The sequence below is a fragment of the Rhinopithecus roxellana genome, chromosome 2 (assembly GCF_007565055.1).
Source record: "Rhinopithecus roxellana isolate Shanxi Qingling chromosome 2, ASM756505v1, whole genome shotgun sequence".
NCBI classification, from domain to species: Eukaryota; Metazoa; Chordata; class Mammalia; order Primates; family Cercopithecidae; genus Rhinopithecus; species Rhinopithecus roxellana.
Window position 1 is genome coordinate 76,436,317 of NC_044550.1, and position 12,001 is coordinate 76,448,317.

General features: G+C 42.2%; 1 protein-coding gene across 3 annotated transcripts in view; it reads right to left on the minus strand.

The window, feature by feature from the left end:
- The window catches only part of SETD7 (SET domain containing 7, histone lysine methyltransferase), a 62,280-nt gene that overhangs the window by 18,311 nt on the left and 31,968 nt on the right, over nt 1-12,001 (minus strand). For 2 of the 3 annotated variants that reach the window (XM_010353472.2, XM_010353471.2), the window contains exons 5-7: nt 9,846-9,927; nt 6,769-6,886; nt 4,403-4,560 (exon numbers count right to left, since the gene is read on the minus strand). In XM_010353472.2, the coding sequence (XP_010351774.1) occupies nt 4,403-4,560; nt 6,769-6,886; nt 9,846-9,927 (358 nt within the window). Of the gene's footprint in view, nt 1-823; nt 1,045-4,402; nt 4,561-6,768; nt 6,887-9,845; nt 9,928-12,001 lie in introns of those variants that run through there. The other variant, XM_030917173.1, reaches the window with a different exon arrangement.

The window sequence follows — 12,001 nt, forward strand, 5'->3', positions numbered from 1 at the left end:
TGGTGCTTGGGGCATGATAGTAAGTAGCTGGCTGGTTCCTTCTATCAATGGTGGAGGAATGGGCATGTCTGTAGCTTCGGGACTTCTTTTATGTGGAGTTAAAAAGGAACAACCTTTACCTCACACCAAAGGGGCCTCTATGTCCACCCTACTTGGGTATCATATCACGTTTCGTGGAAAGGACACTTGGTGTCAGAAGACTTTGGTGTGAGTCCTGATTCAACACATTTTTACTGCGTCCTCTTGGAAAGTCCACCTCATATCTCTGAATCTCACTTTCCTCATCTGTAAAATCATGGTAATACTAGTAATAGTTATCCCATAGAGTCTTTATCATGACAAAACGGGGTCACATATAGAAAGCACCTTATACAGTGCCTGGCACAAAGTAGGATTCAACTAATATTGGTTACTGCCTGTCTGTGAGCATGCATCTGTGAACACACATGTGAACAGAATTATCAGCCTGTACTCCACCACAAAGGAGATGCCTGGACTGTGGATTCAGGAATTCCTTATGAAAATCACGACTCTTTGCTTAAATTAAAATATTTCACTTGGCTGGGTGCACCGACCCATGCCTGTAATCCCCCTACTTTGGGAGGCTGAGGTGGGTAGATCACCCGAGCTCGGGAGTTCGAGACCAGCCTGGGCAACATGGCGAAACCCCACCTCTCCCAAAAATACAAAAAACTAGCCAGGGGTGGTGGCACGCACCTGTTGGTACCAGCTACTTGGGAGGCTGAGGTGGGATGATCGCTTGAGCCTGGGAGGCACAGGTTGCAGTGAGCTGACATTATGCCACTGCACTCCAACCTAGATGACAGAGACCCCGTCTCGGAAAAAAAAATTAAGGTAAATTAACATATTTTACTAAAAAAAAGTTCCTGAAATACAGGTTGGTTAACCTCTGGTATACTGCAAAAAACAAAAAACAGACCATGTGTTGAATTTCCAGGCCTGAAGCTTCTTTTATAATCCTCTTTTATTTTCATTTTCCTGCTCATTATCGTCATCATTTTCAGAGTATAGATAACGGACAGACTGAAAAGAAAGAATTCAATTTCAGGTGTTGATTGTTGAAGACGACCCGAAGGCACAGTGGTTAAGAGCCTTAACTGCTCCGCCTTGGCGACCTGCTTTTCCTGTCTGTGATCTCGATGGTGATAGTAGTGGCCTCACTGAGTTACTAGGAGGACTGAATGAAACAATGCATGAACAGCATCTAGCACAGCACCAGCCCGGAGCGAGTGGTCTATAAATGTGAGCTACACGATTAGCAGTCAAACCAAACCTTTGTGCCAAGTGGCTTAGCCACTTGTCTACAGTTTGTCTAGAAAAGCAGCTCTTATCTATTTGTCCATTTGGCATTTTGTACTAGACTGCAGTTAAAAAAGCCTATGAAAATGTTTTGTTTATGTTAAAGTGTACATATCAGGGCCAGACATGGTGGCTTACACCTGTAATCCCAGCACTTTGGGAGGCCAAGGCAGGTGGATCACCTGAGGTCAGGAGTTTGAGACCACCCTTACCAACATGGCAAAAACCTGTCTCTACTAAAAATACAAAAATTAGCCAGGTGTGGTGGTGCATGCCTGTAATCCCAGCTACTTGGTAGGCTGAGGCAGGATAACCACTTGAACCTGGGAGATGGAGGTTACAGTGAGTTGAGATCGCACCATTGTACCTCCAACCTGGGCAACAAGAGCGAAACTCCATCTCAAAAAAAAAAAAAGGTACATATCAATACCAACTATTTTTGAAACAAATGAATACCATTAATTGGTATCTGAATTTCATATCTGGTTATTATTCAAGTAGTCTTCTCATTACCCCAAATAACTAAGATTTGGTCACCCTGGGCTTGCAAACAAACAAACAAACAACAATAAACAAAATGAAAACTGGCAGAGTACAGGGACTTGGGTTTTGTACAAATGAAACCTTCTCTTGTCTCCTGTGCTCGCTTCCTTTTGGTGAGAAAAATCATGTCCTTGCAATGAAATAAAAAACCTGGTTTGTTTTAAAGGAGTAGTCTTAAGTAGCATTTATGATTGTTTGTTACCACCCCTTTAAAGCGTTGTTGTTAAGCTGTGTGCAGCTTGGAATGACGCTTTGGCCTAATTCACCCTGGCCAAGGAAGCCTTGGAGTTAATCACAGTGTCAGTTTCATTTCACATGACACATGTCCTTTGCCATTTCTACCCGTCCTTTAAACAGAAGTAGTAGCTTCAGTGCTTGTTATGGGCTGCCAAAGAGAGCAAGTCATTGCCAGGAAAATTTTTAAGCCATTTCAAGGATGCAGGAAGGGACATTCTTGACAAACCTTCAAATTCTGGCAATTTTCCTACAGATTAAATGCACATGATCTGATTCTGCTTATGCTAACAAGCAAGATGACTGACTGCATCTACAAGCTACAACTTGTAGCTTGGGACTACAAGCTACAACTGAAAAGAAAAGGTTGCAGGAAGCTCACCGGCTCCTAAGAATAACTGGCATTCTCACACCAAGCTAAGGAGAGCAATGATGATGGTACAAAGAATCCCAATTATATCCTCTAGAGAACAGTCAGAGATGTTTGGCTTTGGGAAGAACATGTTCAGGGGTCATATAAAAACTACTAAAGTGTATGTAGGGCTACCATGTAAAAGAGAGGCTGACATGGTATACAGGAAAAAAGGGAGACAATTAGGGCCAAGGGCTGAATGTTACAGGGAAACCCATTTGGGCTCATTATAAAGAAATTTCTAGGCCAGGGGCGGTGGCTCACACCTGTAATCCTAGTACTTTGGGAGGCCGAGGCAGATCACCTGAGGTCAGGAGTTCAAGACCCGACTGACCAACATGGTGAAACTCCATCTCTACAAAAATACAACAATTAGCCAGGCATGATGGCAGGTGGTGCCTGTAATCCCAGCTATTTTGGGAAGCTGAGGTGGGAGAATTGCTTGAACCTGGGAGGCAGAGGTTGCAGTGAGCCAAGATCTCGCCATTGTACTCCAGCTTGGGAGACTGAGCGAGACTCTGTCTCAAAAAAAAAAAAAAAAAAAAGAACTTTCTAGTCATTGGAGCCCAGAATCTAATTTTGTAATGTCTATTTCATTTGTATATTTCTCTGAACCTTTGTGGATAACGTAAGCTCCACCCCAATGGAGGTTTCCAAGAAGAGGTTCAATGAGCAGATGGAAGAGAAGGCTCAAACTCTAAGAGGATTATTTGTATTTTATATACAGAGTATAAATATATGTAGTCATTTATATATATTACCTTTTGAAGCAGATAATTCAGTGGCCTTTCAACAACTGAATATCACAAATACACACAAAATTCTGCAACCATCACCATCATCTAATTTTAGAACACCCACCTTAGAACATTTTAATCACCCCAAAATGAGACTGCAATGAGATCCCATACCCATTAGCACACACTCCCCATCCCCCGTCCCCAGCCCTAGGGAACCACTAATCTACTATCTATCTCTATGGATTTCCTACATTTTGGACATTTCATATAAATGGAGTCATATATTCTTTCACTTAGCATAGTGTCTACAATTCTCATCCATGTTGTAGCATATGTCAGTACTTCATTCCTTTTTATTAGCAAATAATAGGGACTCTGATTTTATAAGTCTTTTCCAACACTGACATGTCACACCCTAGGTTTAGGACTTTATTTTCCTTCTTCCTTTCACATCATAAAAGGGCTCCTGGCCGGGGGCAGTGGCTCACACCTGTAATCCCAACACTTTGGGAGGCCGAGGCAGGTGGATCACCTGACGTCAGAAGTTCAAGACCAGCCTGACTGACATGGTGCAACCCCACCTCTACTAAAAAGACAAAAAAGAAAAAAAAATTAGCTGGGTGTGGTGGCGCATGGCTGTAATCCCAGCTACTTGGGAGGCTGAGGCAGGAGAATCACTTGAACCCGGGAGGCGGAAGTTGCGGTGAGTCGAGATCTCGCCATTGCACTCCAGCCTGGGCAACAAGAGGGCAAATCCATCTAAAAAAAAAAAGGCCTTCCTCATCTTCTCCACTCTGCAGAGTAATTTCAATTGTTACTATTATTTCAAATAACACTATCTTTAATTGTCCCGAATGAGAAAACTGAAGGACAAAAAGAGCAGCTATAAAACAGCAGCCCCTCGGTATGGTACACTATTTCCATACCATTTCTCCTCTTCAAAGCACTTTCCATTTCTTAGATTGCAAACCCACAGAGTGAGGCTGTTTATATTTTGAGTTTCAAGTCATAACTCTGAGGCTGATGGCAGAGGACCCATGGTCATTTCGATGAAGCAGCCTTTATCTGAGGCAGAATAACACCTTTTACTGCCCTCCTCAGTCTCAGGGCCCTGAGGCATAGATCCGCCCCAGCAGCTCGGGGTGATACTTACATGTCGTAGATGCAGTTTGGAGTGAAGGAGTGATTTGCCTTGTGTCCCAAGGAGGCACAGTACTTGGATACATGGTTATAGGGCTCAGGCACATCAATGACCGTTTCTTCATCAAGGGAGAGGGTGTTCCCATTAAGGGCCCAGTCCCTGCTGTCAACCTGCAGAAAACAAAAAAGCAAGCCTTAGAGAGGACCTTTCTCCCCACAGTTCAAAGGACATCAGAGATATTAACTCATTTATCTTATTATTTTTGTTTTTGAGACAGGGTCTCACTCTATCACCTAGGCTGGAGTGCAGCGGCATGATCTGGGCTAACCACAACCTCTGCCTCCCAGATTCAAGCGATTCTCATCCCTCAGCCTCCTGAGTAGCTGGAATTACAGGTGTGCACCACCACACCTAGCTAGTTTTTGTATTTTTTGTAGAGACGGGGTTTCATCATGTTGGCCAGGCTGGTCTCAAACTCCTGACCTCAGGTGATCTGCCCACCTCGGCCTCCCAAAATGTTGGAATTACAGGTGTGAGCCACCACACTCAGCCAAAACTTCAAGATTTGAGCACTACAAAATGAAATAAAACAAAACAAAACAAGGCATCTCTCCACACACTGAGAGTGCAAATGACATGTGTGGTCAGTGCCATGCAGCTTGACTTACTATTTGTTCATTTTTCCTTGTTCCATATGAAAAAAAAGGATTTAAAGTCCCTGATGAATACACATAAAATATAACTAGATAACTTGAATTGGATAAAGAAGAGGAGGCAAAAGAAAAAAACTAAGAACACAAATGGAACCAGAAATGTAAGGGATGCAAGAATGTACTCTAGGCAAGTCCTCTACCTTTGTTACAGGTAGGAAATCACTCTGACCAGCAGGCAGCCATCGATTACCAGCATACCTTCTTATCTACAACAGGGGTTACTACCAGTGTAACCATCAGGCTTCTCTTCTCCAAACCACTCCTGACCAACTCACCCCAGGAGCTGGTGATGACAGCAGTCCAGCCTTTTGAAGCCAACACGACAACATTTTCATACAAAACTGTTAACTCTCAAGGTATACCATTTCCCCCACTGCTAAATTGTAATTGTGCTTTTGTTCATATGTGATAGTCCCTCAACTGATGTTTACTAAGTGGTACCATGTGCCAGGCACTGTTCTAGGTGCAGGGAATATAGCAGTGATCAAAAGCGGAAAAAAAGCCTCATGGATCTTAATAGTCCAAAACCAGTCATGTGATACTGATCTGTGGCACTTGGTACCATCTACCTTATGCTGCCATTAGTTGTGTATTTTTCTTATCTCCCCAACAGAATCTAAATTTCATTAGGGCAAGAAGGGTGTCACATTCATTTATACAATAGAACATAGTGAGGTTCAGTACAAAGCCAGATTCTGCAGTTTGAAATCCTACTTGAACTCTGCTATTTGCTGTATTTTTGACTTTAAGCAAGTTGTGTAATCTCTCTAGGCTTTAATTTCCCTATCTGTAAAATGAGTAAGTAAATAATATATCAATATCCCAAAGTCACCTTTTGTATGCTGAATTTCTCTGGATTGCTGATAGAAGTCTGGCCTTTGCATGGAACATAGTCTGACAGACCACAGTGCAGTTTGAATACATCGCCATCTTTTGTCTGTGCAACTGCTTTGAAAGTGTAATAACTTTATTATTTTACAGCATTTCCCTCTTACTGTTCCATAGGAATAAATGCAAAGGTGAACATAAATGTGGAATATTAGCCATAAGCTTAAGGTCCCCATACATGGGTATAAGTCAGATAACGAAGGAGCGCATAAGCTGTGCTAAAAACATCGAACTTTTGCCCTTAGGCAGACACTTAGGGAAGTTAATTGTAAAGTGAAGAAACAAAAACAGAAAACATATATGAAGCCTTTGAAATATATCAAAGATTATATCTTAAAGGCAAGAGGTGATTCAACTCTTTAACATTTTGTTTTTAATTTTTTTGACAAAAGAACTCCTCCTGACAAAATGTAGGCTATAGTATGGCTTTTGCACAAGAAGATGTAGGGGGCCTTCCTATAAAGTACCCCACCCGACGTCATAAGTTAGTTATTTACAGAGTCTGACTGGATCTCAATTTTTTTAGACATTGGTATAGTCCAATATACCAATTACTGTCTTATTGATGGCATCACCCCACTCTCTATAAAATAGCTGTGGAACTTTTTAAAAATCATATTAAGGCTTAAAATAAAGAGGAGGAAAATGTCCAATCAATTTTACAAAAAAGTCAATCCGTTTCTTTAACTTTCTAGTGAGTACTAAGGTAAAGGGATTTTGTTTGAAGCAAAGTCCTTTAACCAACAAAGTTGATTTTCCACTGTCACCCCCACTCACCTCTTGGTGTGTAATTCGAACTCCATTATAAAAAGACATAACAGTATTAGGTCCCACTGCTACCTTTGAAAAAAGTCCTTCTCCAGCACTGGAAATGAGAGATTCAGCAACATAAACCCTAAATTGAAAAAAGAGTTGAATAGTGAGTGACCTTTTCAGTTTAATATGTCATTCCTTACATCAAATGCCAAATATCATTATGGCTACTGAATCCAAAATGTCAATTCATAACTCAACTAAGAAGAGAGGGAGGAAGAAAAAGCTAAACCACGATATTTTGGCATTGGAAATTAAACAAATGGTAGTTACGTCTCTTTTAAGAGTGGTGTTTAAAATTTGCTTTCTAAGATAGAAATTATCATTGTATTTTCATAAAGATGCTCAGTGCTTGATATGAGGTATTGTTTTGGAAGCATTTATGTTTTTAGTTAATGACAATTTTCACTGTCTTACTGGACAAGTAAACATTTTTTCAAAGTTAATTAAAGCTATATCTAAGTTTGTCAGTGTTAGATGGGAGGAAAAGGAGGCTGTTTTAGTTAAGCCTCAAGATGAATCTTTTATATGAAACAGTGACAATTAATAAGATATATCCAATAAGCATTTCCCAACAAAAGGGTTCGTAACAGGGGTCAGTTAACTATGGCCTGAGGGTCCAGTCTGGCTGCTGCTCATTTTTGTAAGTAAAGTTTTATTTGGACATAGCCACACCCATTTGTTTAGTACTGCCTAACAAATACTTTGCCTAAACAAAGTATTGCTTTAGCTCTACAAAGGCAGAATTGAGTAGTTGCAACAGATATTATATGGCTTGCAAAGCCTAAAATATTTACTATGTGGCCCTTTACAGAAAAAGCTTGCCAACCACTGTTATAAGAAAACAGCTGGTCGGGTATGGTGGCTCACGCTTGTAATACCAGCACTTTGGGAGGCTGAGGCGGGTGGATCACCTGAGGTCAGGAGTTCAAGACCACCCTGGTCAACATGGTAAAACCCCATCTCTACTAAAAATACAAAAATTAGCTGGGTATGGTGGCGGGTGCCTGTAATCCCAGTTACTCGGGAGGCTGAGGCAGGAGAATTGCTTGAACCCAGGTGGTGGAGAGTGCAGTGAGCTGAAATTGCATCACTGCACTCCAGCCTGGGCGACAAGAGCAAGACTCTGTCTTAAAAAAAAAAAAAAGAAAAGAAAAAAGCACTCATAATTATGGAACTGGATTTAATCAGACACTGGGATGGAATGACCCTACAGGAACTGATCATCTGTAATTTTAGTTACATGGCTCATGCTTATTCATGAACTGGAAGACTAATTTATTGCTTTCAACTCTTTACTTCTTCCCTGTGATAGAATTATATACATCCTGCCACTTTGCCATGTGACCTTGTAGTGCCTCCCTCAGGGTGGGTGGAAGATACTGACTTCTCACTTGGCCATCTGATCTGCTTTGCTGGTAGAACACAGGCAGAAGTGGCTGCAGGCAGGTCTCAGGTGTGAAGGGCTGGGGCAAATTTCTGATGGCCTCCTCCAGACTTTTCACTGTCACCACTAGAAGAATATGCCCTAGGGGGCTGTTGCTTCCTGTTTCTCTCGTAAAGAAAACATGTGAAACAGACTTGAACCCAACTTGAAACCTGGAGTCCAGCCTAAGCCAGCTGAGCTTAGCTCATTCCAGTCAAAAGTGGCTGAACCTCAGCCAACCTACAGAACTATGAGTGTAAAACAAAATGTTTGATTCTGTAAACCACTGAGAGTTCTGAGGGCATCATTATGCAGCCTCATCACAACAATAATAACAGCAAAGACTAACACATATGGCTACGGTCTTGTGTTTCAGAACTAACAAAAAAGCTAAACCCTTCCCTTTGTAACTGGGCCAGAGCCTCATGTCAAAGGAGAGTCCATTCATCATTGTGACATTGTGGGGTCAGCCCTATCAGTCAAATGGGGGAAGAGGCCTATTTCTCAGATGGGAACAGAAACTCAATGGGAGGTAAGCCATGATTACAAAAAGTGAGGCAAAGAGAAAACCAATTTCAGATAATACGCTTACTCAAAAACAGATCTGTTGCTAAGGAATAAGAAGAATCCTAGACAGGGCACCAGAGAAAGGCACACCAAGACTTAAGAGCTAGAGTTTAGCCATCCTCATAAATAAGACATGAAGTGCGACAGGACGTGACCCTCTGGGGGTGGGCTTACAAACCAGAAACTTGTCATTTATAAGCTAGAATGTTTTTATGCCTCTTACACTTTCTTTGTTTCACTTTTGTCTTCTCTTAGTGAGAAAAAGAAATTGTCTTGTGTTCCAGAACACCTCAGCTGGACTAAGATGAAATGGAGGCATCCTGTGTACACAGGCTAGAGCTTTAAAGAGCATGAAATGCCCCCCTAGAGGGCTAGCATGTGACTGCAGCACAGACTCTAAGAACGGGATGCTCGGCCAGGACATAGCTGGCTGCCTGGCTCAACTGCCTTTTTTTTTTTTTTTTTTTTAATGGAGTCTCGCTCTGTTGCCTAGGCTGGAGTGCAATGGCATGATCTCGGCTCACCGTAAACTCTGCCTCCCAGGTTGAAGCAATTCTTGTGCCTCAGCCTCCTGAGTAGCTGGGATTACAGGCAAACGCCATAACACCTGGCTAATTTTTGTATTTTTAGTGGAGATGGGGTTTCACCATGTTGGCCAAGCTGGTCTTGAACACATGACCTCAAGTGATCTGTCCGCCTTGGCCTCCCAAATTTCTGGGATTACAGGCATAAGCCACCATGCCCGGCCTCAACTGCTCTTTCTACCTGGAGGTTTTACTCTAGGACAGACACACAAACTGTTCTGTGATTTATGGGTGGGGAAACTCTCTTACAGGGTCAGATTCTACATAAGAATAAAAACACTGTTCCTCAGAATATAGAAATATTTATTTGAGGATTTGCAAAGGAAAAGGACACTTTAATGAGGAGCTTGGTCTGAGCTGGAACCCAGCCTGGGCACAGAGTCACAGAGGTGCATAAGTTCCTCCCACTAGGCTTATTTAACCTCACATAAACAGTGCAATTAAAACCACAAGGAGGACATTACCTTTCTGATTCATAAGGATCTGGAAGAAGAGCATTGGTAGAAATGCAAGATGAAGTCGACTTATCAAAGTGGTACACTGAATCTGAAAAGCAAACAAAAATATCAGTACAGGTGCAGAGTTAGGGAAGAGCATTCATAACACTTCTCTCTATTCATGGGACAACGGAGAGTTAAAAAACCAAAAGTCTTAACCAAGTTATACCAACTAGATTCTTCAATTTAATTCTTCAATTCAATTCTTCGATTTAAATGGATACATTTTAGATTTACTCTTCACTTTTATCTTCAGGCCTTCATGAACAGCCATCAGATGCATCTCTTAACATCCCAATTCGCTCTTGAATTTTCCTTATTAAAATGACTTAAAGGATGCTTGGGAATCAATAAAATGCTTTGTCATGAAATTCTGAGATCTCTTGGCTCAGATCAAATTTGATGATGGTTTTAAATTTTTCTGGTGGTTTTCTTCATTACAGATACAGTCTACAGAATCCAACAACTGAACCCTGGCAGTTGTCTCCTTCACTAAGAATAAAATTCTGCCTCACCAGAATTAAGGAGAACAGCACTGCTTTTGATAAAGCATTAACAAAGTAATCTCCTTTCTATTATGGTGGTTCAGAAGCCAGTTAGTAATTTAGTCTAGAAACCAAGGCACACAACCGCCCGAGAATGAACACTGGCTCTCTGTGAATGGTTAGCCTGAGAGAATCTTCACAGAGAGCACTGAAGATAGATGCTCTGAAGGCTGATAGGGAAAGAAACAAGATTTAGAATCCGAGGGCTTACTCCTGCAAAGCAAATGATTATACACGCTAAGGGAAAACTCATAATCCCATTAAGTAGTTCTTCAGTAGTTACCAATGGTTACTAGGTCCTCTTTCTGTTTGTTTGTGAGTGGCTTTTTTTGTACCACCAAAACCCCAAGGAATACCTCAAACTAAAAGTCAGAAACCAATCCAAATCAGTCAGTGTCTGCAACAGAAACAGACCATTTGAGTGTTTCAAAGAGAATTCAGTTCAGCGAATTGGTCATACAGGGGATGAAATGCTGACAAGACAGATGGAGCCGTGAAGAGCCCAGACACTGGCAAGAGCATGAAGCTGCTGCTGGAGGCAGGAGGGACAGAGTGCACAGTGGTGCTCCTGGAGCTCTGGAGCTGGGTAGTTGGAACTAGCCTGGGCCTTCCTCAAGGGAGATGGAATCAGGAGGTGACGGGGCCACTGCTGGAGATGCTGGTTGACACAGACAGGGCTTCTGCCTGCTGTCTTCTCCTGCTTTGTCCCCAGCCAGCCAGTGGCCTCCCTTTGGCCAAACTCAGACAGAAGTCAAACACACAGGAGCCTGAAAAATGCAGGCCACAAGGGGCAGCAGCCTCTTGCAATAATAGTGGGCAGTGAAAGAATGACGAATGAATTGTGAGAGCAAAGTGGTAACAGACCACCAAGCAATCCATGAAAAGAATTTAGACCACCCTCCCCCACTTTTATTTTCTTTTCAGACAGTCTTACTCTGTCACTCAGGCTGGAGGGCAATGGTGTGGTCTCAGCTCACTGCAACCTCCGCCTCCTGGGTTCAAGCGATTCTCCTGCCTCAGCCTCCCAAGCAGCTGGGATTATAGGTGCCTGTCACCATGCTTGGCTGGCTAATTTTTTATTTTCAGTAGAGATGGGGTTTCGCCCTGTTGGCCAGGCTGGTCTGGAACTCCTGATCTCTAGTGATCCACCTGGCTCAGCCTCCCAAAATGCAGGTATTATAGGCGTGAGCTGCTGTGCCCAGCCGCCACTTTTTAAAAAGAGCCAGAATTGTGCGTGGAATATATGTTCTATTGAGTGGAAACTCTCCTATGAACTTCCATCTAGCTCCTTAGACTAAAACTTTTATGACAAATGTACTGAGTGTCAACTACATGTACAACACTAGGGACTATGTAGATACAAAAAGGATTAACCTCTGTTGCTGCCTTCAGGGAGTGCATACTATCTCTTCCAATGCCTGCTGTCCCTTCTTCTGCTCCCTTAGACATGCACAGGCTGCAGGCACATCCTTTACTTTCCCTCCTTGCCTCTACAGAATGTTATGCCCTTTGACTAGAATTCATTTATTCAATTGACAAACATCATTATAAAAGGTGAGTTAAGCCTAAAAGATGGAG